Below are 24,238 nucleotides of genomic sequence, written 5' to 3'. Positions count from 1 at the left end.
TAACACTGGAATATGTTGCTAGTCACGAAGTATTGCTATGGAAAGGACATGGAGACGTAACATTGTCATTTTCTGCCACTGGGCTGTATAAGTTATGTTGCAAAGTGTCGATAATCTGGGCAGAATTAAGGTAAATGAGCCACAGAGAACATGTAAAGATGACCCATGAAAATAACAGACTACTGGTGTTGAACTGCCATCTTATGCTACTTCAACAGGCAGTAAGGTAAGTAAACTGATATTTATAATCATGTTATTGTCAAAGTGCCCTTAGTTAAAGAAAGTGAAGTGGCGTTGGGATGTGAGAACCTTGTTTTTATTAAAGAGTGTTAGGTTTTCTTAAATCAGGCTGTTTTGATGAGATAGAGAGAGAGAGAGAGAGTCATAGGTGGGGATGAGTGGCAGGAAGTAGAGGCATTTGGAGCGTGCATTTACGCCCTAAAAAGGTGACCTGCTGCCTAAGAATTTCAAACATGGTACTTTCGTCTGCATGTTATAAAAAAATTTGCAAATATTTACTGAGGAAAATTTACATCTTGTCCAACACTGGACGCACCAGGAGAACGTAAATTTACCTCTTAACCAACCTGGGCAAACTGGGGAGAATGTAAATTTGCATCTTGACCAACAGCCGACAAGCTGGGGAGGAGGTAAATTTATGTGTCAACCAGAAATGGGCTAAACAAACCTGCAACTGTTGCCTGATGCCACACCCTGTAAACGGAGACCTCAGCAAAATTATGTCAAGACATATTCTCACTACTCAGGCATGACAGCTCTTCTCCCGGCACTCCGCTGTCCCAAGCAGTTCCCCTTTCAGACATTTTCCTTCGTACACACAAGAGCAAAAGTTCGCCGACATTCCCTGTCAGGCATATGTTTCCAAACATAGCTCATAGAGGGCGCAGCGCTCATCCACCAGAGTAAGGGAGAAGGGAGGAAACAGAAAGGGGGAGGGAGAGGGAGGCAACGAGACGGGAGGCAGTAGGAGGCAAGACAAGGGGGTTGCATGCAACTCCCACGCCGAATAGGTCCTATGCTTCGGCGGTAATGTCCAGTCCAGTGATGTGTTCTGTTGAAACAGACTGACCCTGAACATGTTCCTCTTGACACACACTCTACCTCTCCATCTGAGCCTCCTTTCCAATCCACCTCTCAAACTGACACCCCTGTTGCACCTTGCTACTCTCAGGCTGCTGCTGCCTCTCAGTCAGTAAAGCCTGAACAGAAGTCTGACAACACTAGTAAGAGTAATATGACCACCCTTACGAAACAGCCACGTCCTCATGTCCTTCCTGCTCCTTGTGCAGCGAGGGAGAGAAGAGTTAGCTCTTCCTCAGGGGGCTCTGGGAGCTTAGTTATTGATGAGCAACATATGGAGGTTTCCGTTATTAAGCACTGGGATAGGTCCCCCGGTAGCCACTCGCCTGGTGGTGGGTGGCATGAAAAAGCTAAGCACACTGGCCCCGCTCATAAATCTTAAACCGCCAAATTCACTGTGTTACAATGGAATTGTAGGACTCTTGGGAATAAATTCCACAATATAGCAATTTTGCTATCTATGCACAGGCCAGACGTTGTTTGTTTACAGGAGATGCGCTTGGTGGATCACCTTGATCCTCCATAGTTCAAACACTACCATTTGTATAGAAGATATGATGGTCACGGAGTTGCCATATACATACACAAATCACACCCACAAACAGAAGTTCTAAATTCTACTTTGGAAGCTGTCGCGTGCAGAGTAAAATTTAATAACACGTATCTGTCTATTTGTTCTATCTACTGTCCTCTCCATGGTCCCATTGATGGTGATGCTTTCACTTCCCTAACTAATCAACTTTCGGGTCGAAAATTAATCTTAGGGGATTTTAATGCCCATCACTGTCAGTGGGGAAGCTTGAGGAGTGATGGTAGAGGGGAGCAAGTAGCCGACCTAATATTACAGACAAACCTCTGTCTTCTAAACAATGGTAGAGCGACTTGTGTAGATGACCGCACTGGCAACATGTCATGTATAGGTCTGTCCTCGTCATCTCCCGATATACACACTAACATCTCTTGGGACCCGTATGACGACTCGATGGGTAGCGATCATTTTACAATCTTTCTTTCTTATACACACGACGATTCTCGGCCTCCTCCACCATCTAAATTTAACTTTAAGAAAGGAGATTGGGGGTACTAAAGGGTCGCCATTCTAGATATATCGGGAGATAACATTGATGAGAAAGTTGCACACCTACAGACTTCCATTATACACACAGCTGAGGCTGCGATTCCCAAGACATCTACAATTCCAAACAAGCGTAGAGTTTCGTGGTGGACACCAGATTGCCGACAAGCACTCACAAAGCGCAGTAGGAGATACAGGGTTTTTGAGAAACAGCCAACAGTATCAAACTTTATTCCCTACAAAGCAGCTAAGGCTGAGGCAAGGAGGACAATTAAAGCGGCAAAACGGAATAACTGGCATAGTTTTGTGTCCACGGTGAATCGCTCCACCCCACTAAGTCAGGTCTAGTCCACCATAAATGTACTAAACAAAAAGTACACCCGGTCACCGATCACCACACTTGAGGTGGCCGGGAATGTCATTGACGATCCCGTGGACATTGCCAATACTATTGCCGACCATTTTGCCCAGGTAAGCAGCTCAGTCAACTACGATCCTCGCTTTCTCCACCATAAGCGTACAGCAGAGCTGCAAAATTTTGACTTTGCCACTGAAGACGGAGATACCAGCTACAACTCCGAATTTACATTAGATGAATTTCTCCTTGCCCTTACATCCTGTAAAGGCTCCAGTCACGGTCCATCCACCATAATGTACGGTATGATTCAGCATCTTACTCAGGCCAACCTGAGTAAGCTGTTAGCGATGTACAATGAGATTTGGGCATCTCGCACGTTCCCAAACTCATGGCACTACACGCACGTCATACTGATACCTCGCCAGGATGGTTGCCTTACAAGTCCCAGTTCGTTTCGATCTATTGCGCTGACTGACTGTGTATGTAAGGTCTTTGAACGTATGGTTAATAAAAGGTTACTTTTTCTTTTAGAGTCGATGGGTGTGTTAAATGATCAACCGAGTGGATTCCGTAAATACAGGTCCATTTTGGATCATTTAGTGCACCTGGAGCATTGCATAGCCGAGGCTTTTGCCAATCGCGAATTTATGATAGGAATTTTTCTGGATATTCATAAGGCTTATGATATGACCTGGTGAAACAGAATACTACGTAAACTCTACGCTTATGGTTTAAAAGGTAATTTGTCCATTTTCCTTCAGAACTTCCTTACTGACAGAACGTTTTCTGTCAGGTTACCCTGTAATGTAACTTTGGACATATCTATCCAAGAGAACGGGGTACCACAAGGAAGTGTGCTTAGCCCTACTTTGTTCAGCATTGCCATTAATGACATTCTGTCATCTGCTTCCGTTCACAGGACGATTAGATACTCACTCTATGCTGATGGCTGTGCAGTGTGGCACTCTTCCCACAATGCACAGTCCTCGGCAAAGCAGATTCAACTGGCACTTGAATCTGTTTAGCGTTGGGCGTTTTCCATCCCTAAGTGTGTCGGTGTTGTTTTTACTCGTAAACTTAACGTACCTCCTTTGCATTTGACTTCAGACAATCAGCCGATACCTTTTCAAAATTCAGTAAGATTCCTGGGTCTACATTTTGACAGTAGGCTCAGTTGGAGAACACATATTAATCATTTGCTTGTTTCTTGTAGTAAAAAAGTAAACGTCCTCAAGTTTCTTTCCAGTAAATCGTGGGGAGCAGACAGAGCGTCTTTATTGATGGTGTGTAAGTCCCTTATCCATCCTAAGCTTGACTATGGCTCACAAGTGTATGGGTCGGCATCAGATGCTGTACTGCATAGACTTGATATGATTCAGAAAGTGTGCTTGCGTATATGTCTTGGAGCCCTTTGATGTACTCATGTGGAGCGGTTGGAAGTGGAGGCTAATGTGCCTCCCCTCCGTTTACAGCGTGACCACCTGCAATTTTCTTATGGTATCAACACCTACCGTAAACGCTCACTTGGCCTTCCAACTTGTCGGATCCTCGTACAGTGGGAATACCTGCTGTGTGCGGCCCTCGAGCAGGTGGCTGTGAGGCTTCACTTCCTCTGTGAGGTGTTAGGGTCCGATCTTTCTAATGGGGATCAGGTTTTAACATAAAAAATAGCACCCTGGGAGTCTCTTGCTACCACATTTAATACCGACTGGCTCCCCGTCGCAAAGTACAAGGCACCGGCGGTGGAGGTACGACAGTTGTTCCAGATGATCCTCATTAGACACCTAGCATCATTCCACTTGTACACCGATGGCCCTAAGATGGATGAATGTGTGGGTGCGAGTGTGTGGTCTAAGGAGTGCCGCATCCGTTTTCGCTTGCCCCCCTATACGTCTGTATTCACTGCCGAATTATTTGCCAAAGATCAAGCTATAGACTTTGCTTTGCGTTCAGATCACGACAGTTTTGTCATTTTTTCGGACTCTAAGTCAGCCCTTCTGGCAATTCATTCATGTAGGACTGATTCACATGAGGTTCTGGGCCGCATCAATAAGCTGCACACATGTGCTAAATCCTTCTCTCTGATCTGGGTGCCTGATCATTGCGATATTTACGGCAATGAGTAGGCTGACGTACCAGCTAAATCGGATGTAGAACTCGAGGAGACTTGGGACGTTCCTCGTGAGCTAGTCTGGTCTCTCTTTCGGAGAGAAATCAATTAATCTTCTGTGCCAAAGTCAGTGGACCGACCTGGCAATTCCATCTGTCAAAAGGACCATATGTGACTGGTCCAGTTCCTCCTGAGGAAACAGACGGGGAGGAGGTCGCTTTAGCCCGCCTCCGCATGAATTCCACCCTAATAACACATATGTTACTAAATATTAACAGACAATTTCCACCACGTTGTACCATCTGTGATGCGGTGTTATCTATTAGTCACATCCTTTTGTACCGCAGTAGGTATGCTGGGGAATGTAGCTCTCTGGCTGCATACTGTAGGGCAAATGCGCTCCCTTTCACACTTGATTCTGTCTTGGGTGATGGGGACGTTGGTGTGACTAATAAATTGATGACTTTCCTGAATGAGACCAGATTACTCAGAGTTGTGAGTTATTTTATGAACTTGGTTGTGGTTTCCTTATTTATTATATATATATATATTTTTTTTACATAGGGATATGGCTTTTGTACATATGTAAACACGTCAATACACTTTTATATATTTGTGAACCGCAGGAGGAGGTTACATTTATATAAATGTTTTTTTTTTCTTTTGTTCAGGACAAGTAAATTTGTAATTATTCTTTGTTTTATTTTTTTTTAACCCTTTAACCGCGGGTATTGTTTTGGCCTGACTGTCCTCTCCCGCGGGGGTTTCAGCCAAATGTAAACAAACCTTTAAACCTTAATAACTCTGCACAGAATAAAGCTAGAGAAAAAAAATAAGGTACCATTAGAAAGTACCTAACCTTCAGCTTTCCATTGGGTGTAGGTTTTCATGACTTTGTTGACTTTCACAGGACAGGGGAGAGCCGTTAGAAGTGAGGGGTGTGCAAATAACTATTTTACGCCCCCACACACCAGTACCAAATGCCAACACACTCTCTCATAATAGTAATATTATTAACATATATGAACACTGTACATACGATAAACACCCACACTCTGTGTTCACTGAGGTGAGGTAAAAGGCACTTCCCTGCGGTTGCGCCCGTTCTTCACTGTGACTGCTTATCTGCTCCACTTCACTGTGGCGGCACCCGCTCACTGACGTTTCATGCGATCTTTTCATTCTTTCTAACTTCTAATATTATTTTACATATAATCTTGGCAATATACATTATATTTACACTGCACTTATTACTATATTGCGTCACTGGCACATCACAGAATTACATAAGTGCCACAGAATTCCCACTAAGATGCCGCAGATTCTCTTATTACAATATCACTTATTATACTGGCCAATATTTCCTTTTTTTCTAGGCAAAATATCCCTTATTACTACATTATCCATTATACAATTATTGGCAAAGCACGTACTGCTCGCATCACTATATATCACTGTCACTTTCAGTATTTACTCAGAGAGTGGTACTCGAAGCAAAAGCACAGGAGTTACACATAGAGCTGACTTGGCATTCCAGGCACTGGTGTGTGCTCATTTTTCTCGTCCTAGGCCTCCGTGTGGTGGTAGAACATACTCTGCAGCGGCCATGTGACAACCTGGCGCCTGCTGTAAGAGGCAATTTCACAAGCTGGTGCCGGCTCATGTAATTGCGGCACTCAAGACGGTCAGAGTTGTCTGTCAGAGTGTCGCCTCGGGATCAATGCCGTCACTGCTGCAAATCGTGCAAGTAGCTGCTGCACGACAGTCTTGGAAAACTGTCTCAGTGATGGTTGCCTTATGCCCCCGACTTGTGTCTTGTAGAGAATGAAGGCGTTGAGCATGCACATATCGAGCATGTGCAGGCAAGCCTTCCTGTACCATCGGGTGTTTCTCCTGAGACGGTCGATTTCGCCAATCATCATATCAGACTTATCAACAAGTCTCATATTGACACTGTAATCAATGACAGCATCAGGCTTCATGATTGGCTCTCCCGTCCTGTAGCTGACCTTCCCAGTTCTCTGCAATTCCCCCTTGTGGATGGTGCTGATCATATTCACGACCTTCTTGTCATGCCACCTGATCGCAAGAAGCTTGTCTGACTTCTTCAGGTGAACATCTCCCCTGGATGAGTGAAGTGATGCTTCGGGAAACTAGGCCACTCTTTCCTATAGCTCCGTACAGTGCCAACAGTGCCAATGCCGTGTTCAGCAAGGTATTTGGAGAGTTTCGGTGCTGTGTAGTAATTTTCTGTGTACAGCACATGATTACCACCAAAATACCTCTCCATCAGCACTTTTACAACGGAGCCAGAGAAGCCAAGGGGGTCTTTCCTGTTCACATCCATTGTGCTAGCAGAGTAGATGACAAAATCCAGGATATACCCCGTCTCACAGTCACACAGCACAAAGAACTTTATCCCAAAGCAGGTGGCGTTTGCTGGGGATGTACTGCATGAATTTGAGAAGTCCTCCTGAAGACAATACCAGGGATTCGTCTATGACAGACTTTTCTGCATAGGCCCGGAAAAATCGCATAAATCGATCCCTAATCCTGTTAGAGAAAATCCCTCACTTTCCACAAAGGGTCAGTTTGGGACCGGGTTTGCATTGTCCAGCGAAGTGCAGGTATCCAAGCAGCTGTCGGAACCGATCCCGTGACATATACTTCCCGAATATTGGGATAGTAGTAATGTCATCCACCGAGCCAGTACTCCTCCAACTCTTGTCTCTTTATATGGGGCATCAAAAACATTAGTGCAAAAAGAACACATACAGCTCTCTGATCCCGACAGGCAACCCACGATACTTGCTTTGGTGAGCCAATAGGTCCCAGCCCTTCTGCTGCACACTGAGCTGCATACCTATTGGTCTCATCGGCTGACATGCTGCACGATTTCATCATCCATGAGAAGGCCAGGAAGTAGTCCAACAAAGTCATCCTCCTGCGTTGCATGGGGAAGGCAGGCTGTATTCCAGCATTTGTCACATATCAAACGGAGGTTGGATTGTGTGGCTGAAAATCCTGCACCATCCAGACCAAACAAATTCATCCACTTGCCCTGGGCGGGGTTCAGAGGCAGGGGCAGGTTGCATTGCCACTCGTTTCCCCGTGAGGAAGGAGCTGAGGTGGAGGCAATGGGTGAGGCAGGAGGTGAGGCAGGAGGCAGAAGTGGGAGGGGGTGAGGCAGGAGGCAACGGGGAGGGGGGTGAGTGCGGGGGCGGTGAGTGGGGGGGTGGCGAGGGTGAGAGAGCTGAGCGGGGGGCAGGCGGGGGGGTTTCTGACCTGGTGCGTGGTGAAACTTGACCCTTTCTACCCCGCTTATCACCTCGCTTATCCCCTCACTTATCGTCCAGCTTTGCCCTCCAACTGCCACGCATTCCCTTTGTTCTAGGCCTGCCTGCACGGCCTGCACGGCCTGCCTTCCCTCGCTTTGCAGGCTTTGGTAATTCGTACTCCTCAGATGATGCAGACTGAGGAGAGGGCACGACAGATGATGATGATGATGTGAGGGCAATAGGGCTAGGGGAACGGGAAATTGATGGGAAATGCTTACTAGGGCCTGGTGTGGGAGACGTGAGCCTGCGCTTCACTCTCTTCCCATTCATTTGTGGGTGCCACATAGGAGCCTTTTCCTTTCCCAGAAGTAAGTTGGGGGGGTGGTGGGAAGGGAAACAACACGATCACTTTCATCACTGTCACTATCCAATGGAAAATGGTTTCACCACCAATCACTGCTGGGAAAAATCATCACTGCTTGCTGTGAGTGTGTCACTTTCACTGCCTTACAATCCAAGGAAGTAGTTACTTACAGTTTTTGTCCAGCTCAGTTCTAATTTCAGGAGTGCTCATACCCCTTCTGCCTCGCCGTCGGCAGTTCCTTTATCGGTGTAGAGGTAGAGGGAACACTAGCACTAATCATTGTAGAGGAGGAAGCGAGCGACGATGAGTCGGGACGGAGCGCCATTATCACGCACAGAGCTGGACAGATACTGACTGATGCGGGTCAGGGCAGGGGTGGGGGGGGCCCCCTCGGGGTTGGAGGAGGGAGGTGTGGGATGGCTGGCGTGAAAGAACTCGACAGCTACTCTTGCGTGAGACACTTTGCGCGCCGGGAAAACACGCGGTGTTCAAAATATTCACGATCATTCCAGAATGACACCCACGGTTTGGTCCAGTTTTGTCAGTGTCATTCTGGAATGACACCCGCGGTTAAAGGGTTAATATATAAGATTGATAAGTATTTGATTATTTTGTAGTAGCATAGTAATGAGTCTACATGTAATGTATAGATGGAAGTATTTGTCCTGGTACTATCCATGTATACTGATGTATTCTTTATTACTTATGTTTCATAATCATGAATAATAACTTAATATTGGTATGAAGTAGATGCAAATATTTCATATTATTTTGGCTTTCATGATTATCGATTCTTGCTGGCCTAATGGCCCTTCAGGGTGATGGGCATTAATTATTTGAAAAAAAATAAAAAAGGAGGAAGAGAGCCTGTGACGATGGTAGATGACACATCGAGTGTTTTATATTATTATTATTATTATTAATTATTATTATTATTATAATTATTATTTATAACATTAGTATAAGAAAGAAGGACTTAATCCAACGTTAGCCCGTAGAGAACGGCTGACATTTTTTTTTATCTTTTCTAATTCTAGTTTTTTCTTGTGTGACAGAAGCACTAGTGATGTCCGAAGGCTAAAGGTTTGATAAAGTCTTGCAACCCATAAAAAAAGGTTTGAATTTGACCCAGACGATCCAAGACACCGCAATATAATCCCCATCGTCTAAGGGTTAAGGAAGTAAGAAATTAATTCAATCATGTCAGGTAATGTGAAGGTAGACTGCGACGTAGAAGCACACAAACTAAGTGGCAAGGAGAGAGAGAGAGAGAGAGAGAGAGAGAGAGAGAGAGAGAGAGAGAGAGAGAGAGATGGGGGGCGGGGAAGGCAAGTAGATAGCAAGTGAAACAGATAAAGGGCAGTGCCTAGTTTGGTGGTAAGTATTTGGAAATCATATAATTACATACTTCAGAACTGGGAGGGTGGAAGGCCGCAGAGTATTTTTATTGTTGATAGACATTATGTGTAACTGCCACTCCGACTGAAGGGGATTGGTTGATCACTTGCATCATGGCAACGCCATTGGTCGCATAGAGAGGGTTTATATGTGTGTAACATCAGTAATTTAAAATGCAGCACTGTTCCTGCCTTTTCATCAAAATAATTAAGGATTATTATATTTAATACATTGTAAAGTTATCAGATCAGTGCATTAATTACCTTCTTTGATTTATGACGTATGTAATTATACGATTCTCAAATACTTACCACCAAACTAGGCATTGTCCTTTACACGTTTCACTTGCTAACTCCTTGTTCTCTCTCTCTCTCTCTCTCTCTCTCTCTCTCTCCTTGCCTCTTAGTTTACGTCCATTTACCTCGCAGTCTACATTCACATTACATGACGTGATTAAATTAATTTCTGACGCCCTTACCCCTTAGACGATGGGAAATTATTCTGGCGTCTTTGATCGTCTGCATCAGATTTAAACCGTCGTTTATGGCTTGCCAGACTTTATCAAACCTTTAGCCTCTGGACATCACTAGTGCTTCAATCACACACACAAAAAAAATCTGTCTTCAGTTAGAAAAAATGCAAAAGATGTCAGCCGTTTTCTAAGGGCTAACGCTGGATTACGTCTTTCTTTCCCATCCATAATAATAATAATACTCGGAATAATAATAATGATAAGGATAATAATAAAAATAATAAATAATAATAATAATAATAATAATGATCATAATAATAATAATAATAATAATGTGGTAGGTGGGGGCGCTCACCATCCACTCACTCGATGTAGTGCTGCTTTGGGTGTCTGCCCTGTCCTCTCTTCCATCCTTCCTCTTCTGTCTTTCCTTCATTCTTTCCTCTTCCGTCTGCCTATATGTGGCTCTACACTGAGTGACAAGCCAAATGGTTTCCTGTACACCAGGAAACCATTTACTACCATCGGTGGGAACCATATAACCAAACTGTGGCATCTGCCATCTGGTGGTTTAGTGGGTTATTAAGGTGCTCCAGTCGGATTGAGCCTGTGTAGGTTTATATCCAATGGGTGGTTGGTGTTTACTGCTCACGTAATGCCACTCAGGGATGAGTGAGGTTGGTCACTCTAATCTTAAATGTCAGGACCAACTTGCCTAGCCCCGGGTTCCTACGCTCCTTGTGGGGCGAGAAAGGATTGGATGATGGATGGATAGATGGATAATAAAACACCCGATGTATGTCATCTACCATCGTCACAGGCTCTCTTCCTCCCCTGTCCTGCTGCCTCGCTCCTCCTCCAGTCTCGTTGCCTCCCTCTCGCTCCCCGTCTCCATATCCTCCTTTCTCCCTTACTCTGGTGGACGAGCGCTGCGCCCTCTATGGGCTATGTTTGGAAACATATGCCTGGCAGGGACTGTCAGTGAACTTTACCTCGTGGGTGTACTTACAGTACTTATACTCGCTAATAATTGCATTCCTGCAGTGCACTAGAATCCCTTGTAGCTCCACCCCCCCCCCTCCAAAGAAAAAAAATGCTGAATACCCGTAAGTACTGGACTGGGAACTCCTACAGGTAAGACCCTTCACCATATTGCATTTAACCCATTATTGGTGTGAAACTCAATTTATAGTTTCATCCCCCATGGTTGGACAAATATTAACTTGTTCTTGGCAATGTCACTTTAATAAACCCTAGTATTAATGATAATTTACGAAGAAAACACGACATTCGATGAAAAGTGTTCATATTGTATTGAAGTCTTTGCACACCAAGAGAATGACCGGCCTCATGCTGTCATTGTGTTGAAGAGAGAGAGAGAGAGAGAGAGAGAGAGAGAGAGAGAGAGAATGTCAGCAGACTTTTACTTACGTTGACTATTTTTCCATCGTACTGCCCTAAACACAACGACACATCATGCAAATATAACTTTGCTTCTGGCTAGTCTGTGACGCAAAGGACAGTAGAGTGGCTCATCAGGCTTGAGGGCGACTTACCAGCCACAAGAGTGACTCACCAGGCAGGAGAGAGTGACTCACCAGGCAGGAGAGAGTGGCTCACCAGGCAGGAGAGAGTGACTCACCAGGCAGGAGAGAGTGACTCACCAGGCAGGAGAGAGTGACTCACAAGGCAGGAGAGTGCCGCACCAGGCAGGAGGGTACCTCACCAGGCAGGAGAGTGACTCACCAGGAAGGAGGGTGAGGGTGTGTTTGGCCGCCTGAAGGTTGATATCAGTGATCACCAGTCGGGCGCCCTCCCTGGCCAGCACCTGACAGCATGCACGCCCAATGCCGCTCCCGCCGCCTGAAGCGACAGGCAGTAATAAGTTCACAGTAAACTTTAGTCTTTAAATATAAAGCATTATCTGTAGTGAGTGCACTGCTATCTTACTGAACAATTTTCTCAGTACCCGGTGCTCTCTCTCTCTCTCTCTGCTTGCTGTACAATGCTGTCAGTCAGTACTCAGTGCTCCTTCTTGAGTGATATAGTTTTCTTTCATTCTACAGTTTTTATATCGGACTCTCATATCACTGCTTTTTTACCAAACTCACAAACAGTATTCTAAAGAGACTGTTGAGTTCCAGTGATCGCATCATTGGGTTTTGAAAGTCATTGCTCACATTACCAGTATTAATCACAATGAATTCTATCGATATTTATTTCCGCAATTGTACAAACATCCATATATCACTGCTCTGTATACAAGCTTTATGAGACCACCTGATACTGCAGGACCAGACACTAGAAGAACACAGTTTAATCCATTCAGTCTACTGATGCATATTTTTTCTTGCTACCTTCAAACGAATTTAGTCAAATTGGGGGAGACCTTTTATATCAAGGAATTTTCTAACGTCATCAGTTCATCTATGCTGAATGATATCGCTTGGAGGTAGCAAATATAAAATTATCAATACTTCATCGGACTGAAGGGATAAGTGGTAATATAAAACCGGTGGGCACTCTGGCAATCTGATGACGAGAGAGAGTCTAACAGTAAGACAAAGTGGTCCTGAGAAATCTTACTGACCAGCATAATTGTACACTACGACACTGCTCGATTACCATAGACTTAGGCTGCCGTACAGTCAACAAAGGCGGTGTCCTCTCGGCAAACACACCAAAGTTTCTGTACCCCCTCCCTCGGTGGAAGGAAGTGGAAGTCAGGTTTAGAGGGAGGGCAAGCGAACGGACAACCGTGAGTGGTGGTTTGGTACTGAGCTACGAAGCGATTGGATTCGAATTGGCTTCGAAACATTTCCATGTTATCCACCTGCAAAACATTATGCGTTCGTAACATACATAGCATATAATTATTATAACACAGATGACTACTATGTTATCATGGAGTCTTTTGAAACTGGTTCATCTGTTTCGGATCCTCATCATACAGATAGAGTGCGGAGCCAGTTGTATGTAAGCTGCGACTGGTCGTTATCACTGCAGTGGTATTTTTTGTGAATATGTTGTTCCTGGATTGCCTATAGCTATAATATAGATTGATCGTGGATTTAATGCTGATTCCTACAGTAGCTGTCCGGGTGGTTGTAAATTATTATTATTTTATGTGGACGAAGAAACCACATTGTGACGGGCAAAGGAGGGCATTTACCAATAATTAAGTATAACCAGATGAAATTAGAAGTATATTTCACAAAATAATATGAGACAACGAAGATAAAGCTGTGATATCCTGCTCTGCCTCGTTATCCAGGCCTTAACCGTAGATTCACCTCATACGTGCATTATTTTTCTTCAGTCTCTGTCTGTTTTATAATTCTTACTTCTCGGCATTCTCTGACTGCTTGTCGTCATATTCCTTGGGGGATCTCTAGTCGTCCGGTCCTATACCCCTACTGTCTTACACTATTCGTCACATCATCATTCCCACGCAAGCAATGATAGCACAAGACTGCTGAATCTGGTACTACCATTATTGGCTCTTTAATTTTTTTTTTATGTTACCGACTCTGGGAATAGGCTTCACAGCCTGCTTTCAGGGCCCAGCAGTCCTCCTATGTACCGCACACCTCTACATTTCACCACTTCGGCGCTAACACCCACCGTCCATACTGAATACATGCTAGGGCTGTCTCATACAGGACTGGTCTGCCATTACTAACCCCCCATTTCCCACTGACTGTGTTTCATTTCCCTCACAATACTACTTCTGCTACTCTGCTACTAATCCCCTATAAATCCATAATTATACATATGATTGTCCTTATGTCTGTGTATCTGCTAACCACATTGTCCTTGTCCCACTGTCGACGACTCGTCATTTATCCCCACCTCCCCCACCGCTACCCCAGTTGCATCCCCCCCTCTCTCCCACCCACCATCGACCCTACTCCTCCCCTACTCCGACACCACACTACCCCTCACCTTATCCCTGGGCCACCAGGCCGTTGTCCACCTTTTTACCTGTGAATATACGTGGTATACATTAATGATTATAATTATAATAATAACAGCAACAACATGGAGGTGTAGTGTTCCTAACATTACATAATAAAAACTACTGACCCAAACGTGCCTATATTATGGAGCACTGATATATTAACCACAAAACCGATAACAGACCATTTTTATTACAATTGGACCTTCCCTATAGCACTTCACCATGGTAATACAACCCATTGCAGTATTTTGTGGGATCACTACAGTTGTTTAAGAAAAGTATCGTAGTGCACGACATGCCTACAACCCACTAAAATAAACATGTGACGTTTCACTGACATCCATCAAATAGCCTAGGAGGAGTTAGTGGACAGACAAACGATTGGTCACAAACAGAGGCCGAATGTCTCGCATCGGTATATGACGACCTGACAAAACTGTTTTTGCAGGTGTCATCATAATTACAGCAATAATAATAATAATAATAATAATAATAATAATAATTAATAATAATAATAATAATAATAATAATAATAATAAATAATAATAATAATAATAATAATAATAATAATAATAATAATAATAATAATCACATGTTATTAGGCACGATACAGAGGAGGACAAACACTGAAACAGCATGTGTTGACGCAATGCAGTATCTGTTTGTCGTGACAGAAGGTTGGGTTGCTGTCAAACATTAATTTAGTATTACTGTAACCCCACCATTGCAGCATGTTATGGTACGGTTTGGTTTCATATGTCAAAGATGTGTTCACGTGTTTTATAAGGGATATTATGGTGTTTGTCGTCCTCTGTATCGTGCCTATTAACATGTGATTACTACTACTACTACTACTGCTACTACTACTACTACTACTACTACTGCTGCTGCTGCTACTACTACTACTACTGCTGCTACTACTACTATTATTAGTAGTACTATAAGTACGTTGACACCTGCAGAGCAGGATTATAACAGTTTTGTCAGGTTGTCACATACCGATGCGAGGCATTCGGCCTCTGTTTAAATGCAGTCGTTTGTTTGTCCACTAACTCCTAGGTTATTTGATGGATGTCAGTGAAACGTCAGAGGTGTATTTTAGTGGGCTGTAGGCATGTCGTGCACTATGTTATTTTTCCTAAGCAGCTGCAGTGATCCCACAAATGACTACAATGGGTTGTATTACCATGGTGAAGTGCTATAGGGCAGGTTCATTGGTAATGTTAAGAACGGTCTATGGTCGGTTCTGTCAATAATATTTAAGTGCTCCGTTATATAGGCATGCTTGGGTCTGCAGTTTTTACATGTAATGTTAGAAACACTGCACATCTATGTTGTTGTCATTATTATGATTATTATTATCGCCCGCCTTTAGAAGGCGTAACGATAATGTTTTTGCCTGCTTCTGTGTGTGTGTGTGTGTGTGTGTGTGTGTGTGTGTGTGTGTGTGTGTGTGTGTGTGTGTTTTGCCATCATATCTCATGAATGGCTTAAGCTATCAACATGAAACCTTCAGGGTACCATGATATGGCCAAAATCTTGGCCGGGATAAAAAATGGGCACTCAGGGTCAAGGTCAAGGTCACCAAAATGGCTGCCAAAAATCAACTAGATTTTATCGCCCACCTTTAGCATCATTATATATCATGAACGGCGTGATTTATCAACATGAAACCTTCAGGTTATCAAGATATGGCCAAAAACTTGGACGAGTTCGAAAACTTGCACTCGGGGTCAAGGTCAAAGTTACCAAAATGGCTGCCAAAGATCAACTAGTTTTTATCGTCTGCCTTTAGCACCATTATATCTGACGAACGGCTTGAGCTATCAACATGAAACCTTCAGAGTATCAAGATATGGCCTAAATCTTTGACTTGGCCAACAGCATATTCTGGCGGGCGATTAGCATTCGGCTCCCAAATACTGTACTTTCTTACATTATTAATGTATAACACGTATATTCACAGTTAAAGGGTGCACAACAGGCCTGGTGGGCCAGGGATGAAGTGAGGGGTAGTGTGGTGTCGGAGTTGGGGAGGAATAGTGTCGATGGCGGCTGGGAGAGAGGGGGTGCAATTGGGCCAGTGGTGGGGGATAAGTGACGAGTTGTCGATGGCGGGACAGGGACAATCTGTTTAGCAGATCCACAGACACGAGGACAGTCATATGTAAAATTATACAGATTTATAGCAGATTAGTAGTAGGAGTAGCAGCAGTAGTATTGTGAGGGAAATTAGACACAGTCAGTGGGAAAAGGTGCGTTAGTAGTGGCAGTGCCAGTAATGGCAGTAACAGATTCACCAGTCTTGCGCTAACGTTGTTTGTGTGGGAGTGATGATGTGACAAATAGTGTCAGGCAGTAGGGGTAAAGGATCGGACCACTAGATACCCCCTAAGAAATATGACGGCTCGCAGTAAGAGAATACCCGGAAATAAGAGCAACAGAAGAGACAGAGACTGGAGGAAAATAATTCACGCATGAGGTGCAGCAACAGTTAAGGCCTGGATAACGAAGTGGAGCAGGATGCTACAGGTTTACCTTCGTTGTATCAAAATATTTTGTATTGTTTGCTTCTAATTTCATTTGGTTATAGTTTATTATAGGTGAATGCTGTCCACCCCCCATCACATTGTGGTTTATCCGTCCAATCATCCGCACAGCTACTGTGGCCATAGACAATCCAGCAACAACATATTCACAAAAATTATCATTGCAGTCATAATGACCAGTCGCAGCTCATATACAACTGGCTCGGTGCTTCATTTGCATGTTGAGGATTCGAAACAAATGGATCGTGTCTGGACGAATTTCAAAGGACTCCAAGATAACATAGTAGTCAACGTTATAATATATGTTATGTATGTTAGGAACGCATAGTGTTTTGCAGGTGAACAGCGAAAAAAGGTTTCGAATCCAGTTTCACCATTCGCCTCGTAGCTCATTACCAAACCACCACTCACGGTTGTCTGTTCACCTGCCCTCTCTCTAACCCTGACTTCCACTTCTTTCCACCGACGGCGGTACAGAAACTTTGGTGCGTGGGTGTACCCTGAGATTAAACGCCATATTCTAAGTGACGTGGCAGGTCTTGTAACACATCTTCCATAGCGATTTATTTTTTATAATGAGAATTTACTTTCTCTTGTGTGTTCATTATATTGTTTTAATATTGACATATATCAGTAACAAGCAACAGGGGGAGGCGGTTGCTCAATCGGTAGAGAGGTGTCCTGCGGTCCTACCGGACCCAGGTTCAAATCCCCAATGGGGCAGGGAACAGTTTAAGGATTTGGACTACATCTAAAGCAGACTTTACCGATCTACCAGAAGACCCAACGACATGTCGTAAAAGTACCCCCGCTAATACCAATATGCCAGTCCTGTATGAGACAGCCCTAGCATGTATTCAATATGGACGGTGGGTGTTAGCACCGAAGTAGTGACATTTATTGGTGTATGATATGTAGGAGGACTACTGGGCCTTGAGAGCAGGCTGTGAGGCCTATGCCCAGAGTCAAGCACATTAAAAAAAAAAAAAAAAAGGATACCGAGATTTAATGTGCGGAATGAATTGCTGAAGTCCCTGCCACATTCGTCGCAGGATGGGGTTAAGACGGGTCCACGACAGATAATACAGCAAACTCATGCGATGGTCGTGAGACTGTCCTACGATATTTGGGTGTCCTGAGCCGAAAAATAGCGTCGTAGAGGCCTGACTTGGGGTTTGGTCATGGCCAAAATCAAAATTTTGTCCTGGTATTTTTTTCGCTCGTGGCCATGGCGTAGCACAATCGTATGACTATCCTTGGACATGCGTACGATTATCATACAAATTTAGGGTCTTCTAACGCCCTCAAAATCGTGCAATAATCGTATGCATGTCATAAGGCAGTCTTACGATTATCACAGGATTATCGTGGGATATGGGAATATCACAGGATTATTGCAGGATAATCCTGCGAATATCACAAGACAAAAATATCTTCATGCAACAGTCTCATATCAGTCATAACTTCTGCTCCTTCGTTGCCTTGAACATACCCTTGCCACCTCCGCCATCGTCATCCTCGTCATCTTCGTCATCGTCATCACGGTCATCATCTGGGTCATCTGGCTCCTTCTCATCTGGGGCTGGGGCTTCCTGGGCCTCCTGCACAACCAACTCTTAGGCTACCTCCTGCTAATCCTCCTCAGCCGGACTCTTCCTGCCCTTGCCCCTCCCTTTGCCTTTGCCTTTAAGTAACATTTTATCACAGAATCTCAAAGTTTTAATAAAACCTGCAGAAACTCTTGGCAAATCTTGGAGAGAAAGGAGCGAGCCTGAGCCTGCATCGCCTTTTATATCATCAGACCGTATTACGAATGACGTAAGATTGTCGTACGATGGTCCTGTGATGTTTGTATGATGATTGTTTTGTCTTGCGCCAATCACACGATGAAAAAAACATCATATGCCAAACGTAGGAGAGCCGCAAGACAATCGCAGGATAATTGTATATTTTAAAGTGCCAATTTTTTCCCGCGACGGACGCACAACATGATTTTCCTTTTTGATTGTGGCTAAGATTGTAGCCTACTATACTTCTAGCATCGTAAGAGCCCACCCCACCATCGTGGCCCTAGAATCTCGTACGATGAAAAATATCCTGCGACGTATGTGACAGGGGCTTAAGGAAGACGTATTAGGATTCTCCCCAGCCACTTAGAATATGACCTTTATATACCAGTCAGGTAGGTGGTGGCGACCGTCATTCATTCATTTGCTGCGGTGCTGTCTACTTCTTCCTTGACCTGCCGTCTGTATCTGCCTTCTCGTTTTCCTATTTTGCCTATCCTTCCTCTTACATTTTATTATTCTTCATTTCACTTCAGCTGGCTCTATACTGAGTGGCAAGTCTGATGGCTTCCTGTAACCTAGGAAACCATTTACAGTGCTGTGAAGCCTATTGTGGTGTCCCTATTAACTGGGTGGAAAGATGCATATGCGCAGTCCATCCACGGACCAAAACTTTACATTCTTCCCTGCGCCTTGCTGTGGCGGGGCAGTTGCTTGCCTGTGTTTGATGGGTCTGTTTGGGCAGAGAGACTGGGGCTATACTGCAGCAACAACAACCAGGCTGGGAGAATGTGGGAAGAAGAGGTGGGGTGAGGTAATACTGGAAAGGGTTGGTAACAAGACAAGGGTGGAGTTTTTTTTTTTATGCGAGGAAGAAGAAGCCAAAGGCTGAGCTCGCAAAAGAGTGCCTTTCAAGAAACAAACAAAAACAATACAAAAGAGAGCCAAATTTAGGATCCATTCATTTCGAGATGCCTGGACAAACTGCGTTTGAAAGACTGGAAATCAAAGGACATAAGCAATACAGACAGAGGGAGACAGTTCCAGAGGTGACCTGTTGCATAAATGAAGGACTGGGAGTAACGGTAAACTCTTGCATTAGAGAGTTGGACAGAAAAGGGATGAGAGTTTGTTGCTAGACGGGTGCTACGCGCCCGTCGTAGAGGTGGAGGGATGCAAGCAGACAGTTCAGAGGAGCACTGAGAATTGAAGTAGCCATAGAAAAGAGATAAAAAGGCAACAGTGCGGCGAAGAGACGGAGGTTGAAGGGAGACAGTAAGTGGAGGAGAGTTGATGAGACGAATAGCCTTTGACTCCACCCTATTGAGAGGAGCTGTATGTGGGGAGCCTCCCCACACATGAGAGTTGTACTCTAAACAGGAGTGAATAAAACCAGTGTATATAGTCAACAACTGTGCAGGGGTAAAGAAGGCACGGAGTCGGCACGGATTAGGCTGTGATTTTGTGTGTCTTCTGTATTATTATGATGACCAGCAACATAACCTGCCTCCTGCCACCCATCCTCCCATCCACTAGCAAAATCCACCATCCACCCTGCCTATTGTCCATCCACCCAGCACCCATCCCATCCATTCACCCACCGCTCCCACCATGACCACAACACCCACTCACCTGTCCACCCACAAATCCATACCAGCCATCTATCCACCAACCAACCCATTTGCTTATTCAAGTTTCACAAGCAGGATGACATGTAAGTACACACACACACACACAGGTGAGATGGTATCTAGTGCAGAATAGGTAATATATACTGGTAGGCCTATTAGCTAAAGCATGGTAACTTGGTTGACGAATGTTACCCTTTAAATGTAAATGCTCATACATCCTTGGTAAACAGTTGCTAAAGGCAACAGAGCTCTGTGGCGGAACCATGGCACCGCAAGATGTTGCAGTATCGCGCACCGTGGTGCGGTTGTGGGATACAGAAGAGAAATTCTTGAAGTTGCAGTTCCATTCTCTGCGAGTACAGTGCGGGTGCAGTTGTATTTTCTCCACTGCGGTACATGTGCGGAATATGTAGAGTTAGTATGAATGAAAATGAGTGTTTAGTCACACCATAGAAAATGGTAACAAATGTGTGTTGGTGCTGCATACCACTACATGCATTCACTTAATCTTTACCTATTCCTCTCTTCAGTGACAGTCACCATGCAGCCTCGCCACACCTGTCAGTGCTCCTGGGATTTCTTCCTCAGAAGCAGGAACGGTTAACTGTCCATTAGATTCCTACCAAGAATGGTTAAGCCGGCTTAAACTCGCCAGCTAGGAGGGGTTACCCGTACGTTAGATCCTTACTACGAAAATTATTAGGCTGGATTAATCTCACCAGCTGACTCTGGTGACTGGACATATCTCTGGGAATTTAAGCCATATATCAGCACAGAGGCCTCACTTGTAGAGAGGTGTATGGTATGTAGGAGGACTACTGGGCCTTGAGAGCAGGCTGTGAAGCCTATGCCCAGAAGTCGGACAAAAAAAAAAAAAAAAAAAAACTTCACAGTCAGTCACACACATGTTCACTGGTACCGGCCCCTCTCATAGTAATGTCTACCCTCGTACCATACTGCTTGTTGTAACTTATATTAATATTGAAACTACAGTTCCAGTACTGAGTGTTTATGTTGTCCTCCGTGTTAGAATCAGTAGAACTGTGTTCGTACAGAAGTACGCCAAGGTGAGTGATGGTCTAGATAATTTTCTATCTATCTATAGCCCGACGCCCTAAACTCGCAAAGGGTGGCCGCAGACAAAACGCCTCCAAGTCGCTCTGTCACCCACCATTTGACTACCCTCCCCCCAACTCACCCCCCCCTTGCTCATATACCTCTCAACTCCATCCCTCCACCTCATCCTCGGTCTACCCCTCCCTCTCCCTCCCTCCACCTCACCTACATACACCCTCTTAGTCAGTCTTTCACTCTCCATTCTCTCCACACGATCAAACCACCTCAGTGTATTTCTCCTAATCTTCTGAACCACATCCATTTTAATAATTTTCGCATTTAGAAATGGTGGAATAGATTTTAGTCAATGTACCTTATAATTTAGGGAATTGCAGCATGGCAAGGAGAATATCGCATAAGGTCTGTGGGTCGGCAATGTTCCCCAAATAGAAAGATATGAGAGTCCTCTCATCAACAGACAGGGAGCTTGTCCTTACTATGTGAGATGCCAAATCCATCACCTTTCCCAACAATCTGAGCCCCTCTGAAGATTGAGCAAAATTATTTACCAAATTTCTCACTAACTCTTAAACTCATCTGCATGACTGCTTATGAATACGATGACCTCCCAGATGATTCTGAGTACACGTCAGTCAATTAAAAGTGTATCAGAAACTTTATAATCAGACGTGTTCCATTCCCATTCTCCAGAACAAGAGTTCCAACTCTTGGCACTTTCTGGGACTGCATGTAATGTTCTATATGTTTGATGGGTACCAGTGCACCTTGCGAAAAGAAATTTTAGTCTAACTGAGCACGTTGTGTCAGTTAGGACGACAAGCCTCAGGCCATCTTGTCTCGATATTTTATTCAAGAATTCAAGCTTAAATGCTAAGGATAAAGAGAAGTAGGAATGCAAGTCAGAAAAGCTATATCAGCATGGGTTGCGAACTTCCACAATCGTGTCAAAATTGCTAAATGAAAGCCTAAAAAATATTACATAACCATATTGCAATAAACTCATTGCAATCGTTTTTCGTTTAAGTTTGTCCTTTGTATATCATACTCTAATTTAGAAGCATGTATGATGATGTTAAGTATACTGTATATGCATGATCTTGGTTACTTAAAGTTCAACAGTCTAGTATGTGGATATATGACTGAAAAGGAAACTGTGCTATTCTGTTCTGTTGGTGTGGTGCGGGTGTGGTTCCATGTGTTGTGAGTGTGGTACAGGTGCAGACAATGACTTGCTGGTGCGGTGCATGTGTGGGTCCAAAACAGCTAAAATTGTGCGGTTGTGGTGCAGATGTGGCTCTAAAACTGCGATTGCGGAGCAATCCCTCTGTAAGGCAGTGGTTGCCTTTCACATGAATGTTCTTGTACTGTATATTCTATTTTACTCCGAACTGAGAGTTCCTTTTGGCCACTATTAGCCATGTCATTACACTGGTTACTCTGATGTTATCATATCCGTCATCTCTCTTGCCGAAACATTCATTACTCTAGTTCCTATAACACTGAAAGGTTGCATCATTTTGAGAATTTTGTAGGAGTTACTCGGCTATCGGAAAAAAAAAAAGGCATCAACAATCTTCTTCCGCGAGAAGTCTTCTCAACTTCTATTTTGATGCTTCCCCTTGCATGTTTTTTTCGACATGCCAGGTAGATGTTCACTTGTATTTTATCTGTACTAGTTATATCCGCAGCACAAACTTTTTTTTCTATCCAGCCATTGACCAATCCCACTTTGCTTCATATAAACGGGAACTTGGAGCTAGGCTACTCAGTCCGGACGTTTACTGCAGGTGTGACTAGCCACACGGTTCCCCGAGTGGCATTATGTGAGGAAGAATTGCTAATGACTCTTCAGATGGAAACACTAAGAGACTCCATAAAAGATATTCTTAACAAGCAAAAAATACTGTGTTTTGTCCGCAACATTCTGGTCAGAGAGGTGCAAAAAGCCTCTGTCTTAGGAGTATACATCCGTTAAGCAGGTAGTTTAGAATATCAGAGGTGGTGGAGGGAAGAGAGACAGGAACATCACCATTATGTATGTATTTATGTATGTATGCGGTGCAGCAGTCCAATAATAAGTATTCATGACACAAAGCATTGCTTAGACTGAGACTAGACTGATCGGATTTGATTAAAAGAAATATTGCTATTCACAGTTGACAACTCTATCAGATGGCAGCACTGTACAGTACCCACATGGAGATGGCGGCCAAGAAATAATAGTCACCATGCTGGAGCAGTGGTACAAAGAAGGCGTCTGTGACGTAATATTATTTTTGAAAGCTACTAATATATCTATAGTGAAAATACATTGTCTGTAACTAGAGAGAGAGAGAGAGAGAGAGAGAGAGATGAATGCAGAGGCAGACAGAGAGGCATCAGTGTATGTTTATGTATGTATGAATGAAAGCACATGTACAGTGCCTCAGAAAATAGGTAACGACTTCAGAAAATTCTTGGGAAGATTTTGAGGAAAAGGATATATCAACATGAGTCCAATTCTAAACCGTAACGGAGATACAGTTACTTGTAAGTCTGTGGATATATTATGATAAACTTTTCACACATAAGGCACACAGTAATTCTAACTCCATAACAGCTGAAGGTGGACTCTTGCTGATATATCCTTTTTAATCATACTTAGCCCAACAATTGCGTCCTGAAGTTATTACTTCAGCTCCTGCAACAGCACATGCATCCATGACTGCTGTGTCGGAGCCGGGTAATCATAGCTATGTCTGAAGCGTTATCATCATGCGAACGTGTTATCTTGGACTAGACGGTTGTTTGCTGTCATCACCGAGACTAACTGTTTTATCTCAAGCATTAATTCAGTGTCCTGTAACCAACAGTGCATTACACTGGCATCATGAAAATTTCCATCAGAAAATCTAACTAGTAACAAAAATGGTTACCAGATTCTAAAGAAATATATACCATCTGTAGGTGCCATACAGTACCTTGACAATTATGGCAGAAAAACCTGTGTTGATCCGTAATAATTATGTTGTCCAGACAACATTGAGGTTTACCCGAGATCAAAAGAGTATGTAAGGTATACCCACTTGTATCTTTGC

At 43.9% G+C, this 24,238-nt stretch overlaps 1 protein-coding gene across 1 annotated transcript in view; it reads right to left on the bottom strand.

Moving 5' to 3' along the window:
• LOC145394490 (uncharacterized) overlaps positions 1-24,238 on the bottom strand; it is a 442,434-nt gene that overhangs the window by 323,163 nt on the left and 95,033 nt on the right. Inside the window, exons 6-8 of the mRNA XM_080268339.1 lie at positions 20,347-20,471; positions 18,159-18,267; positions 11,903-12,019 (exon numbers count right to left, since the gene is read on the bottom strand). Of these exons, the coding sequence (XP_080124465.1) occupies positions 11,903-12,019; positions 18,159-18,267; positions 20,347-20,471 (351 nt within the window). The remainder of the gene's footprint in view (positions 1-11,902; positions 12,020-18,158; positions 18,268-20,346; positions 20,472-24,238) is intronic.

Source organism: Coenobita brevimanus, chromosome 27, assembly GCF_032717465.1.
Source record: "Coenobita brevimanus isolate Jiangsu-jjx chromosome 27, ASM3271746v2, whole genome shotgun sequence".
Taxonomy (NCBI): domain Eukaryota; kingdom Metazoa; phylum Arthropoda; class Malacostraca; order Decapoda; family Coenobitidae; genus Coenobita; species Coenobita brevimanus.
Note: the sequence above shows the minus strand (reverse complement) of the source record. Positions and strands in the feature narration are given on the sequence as shown.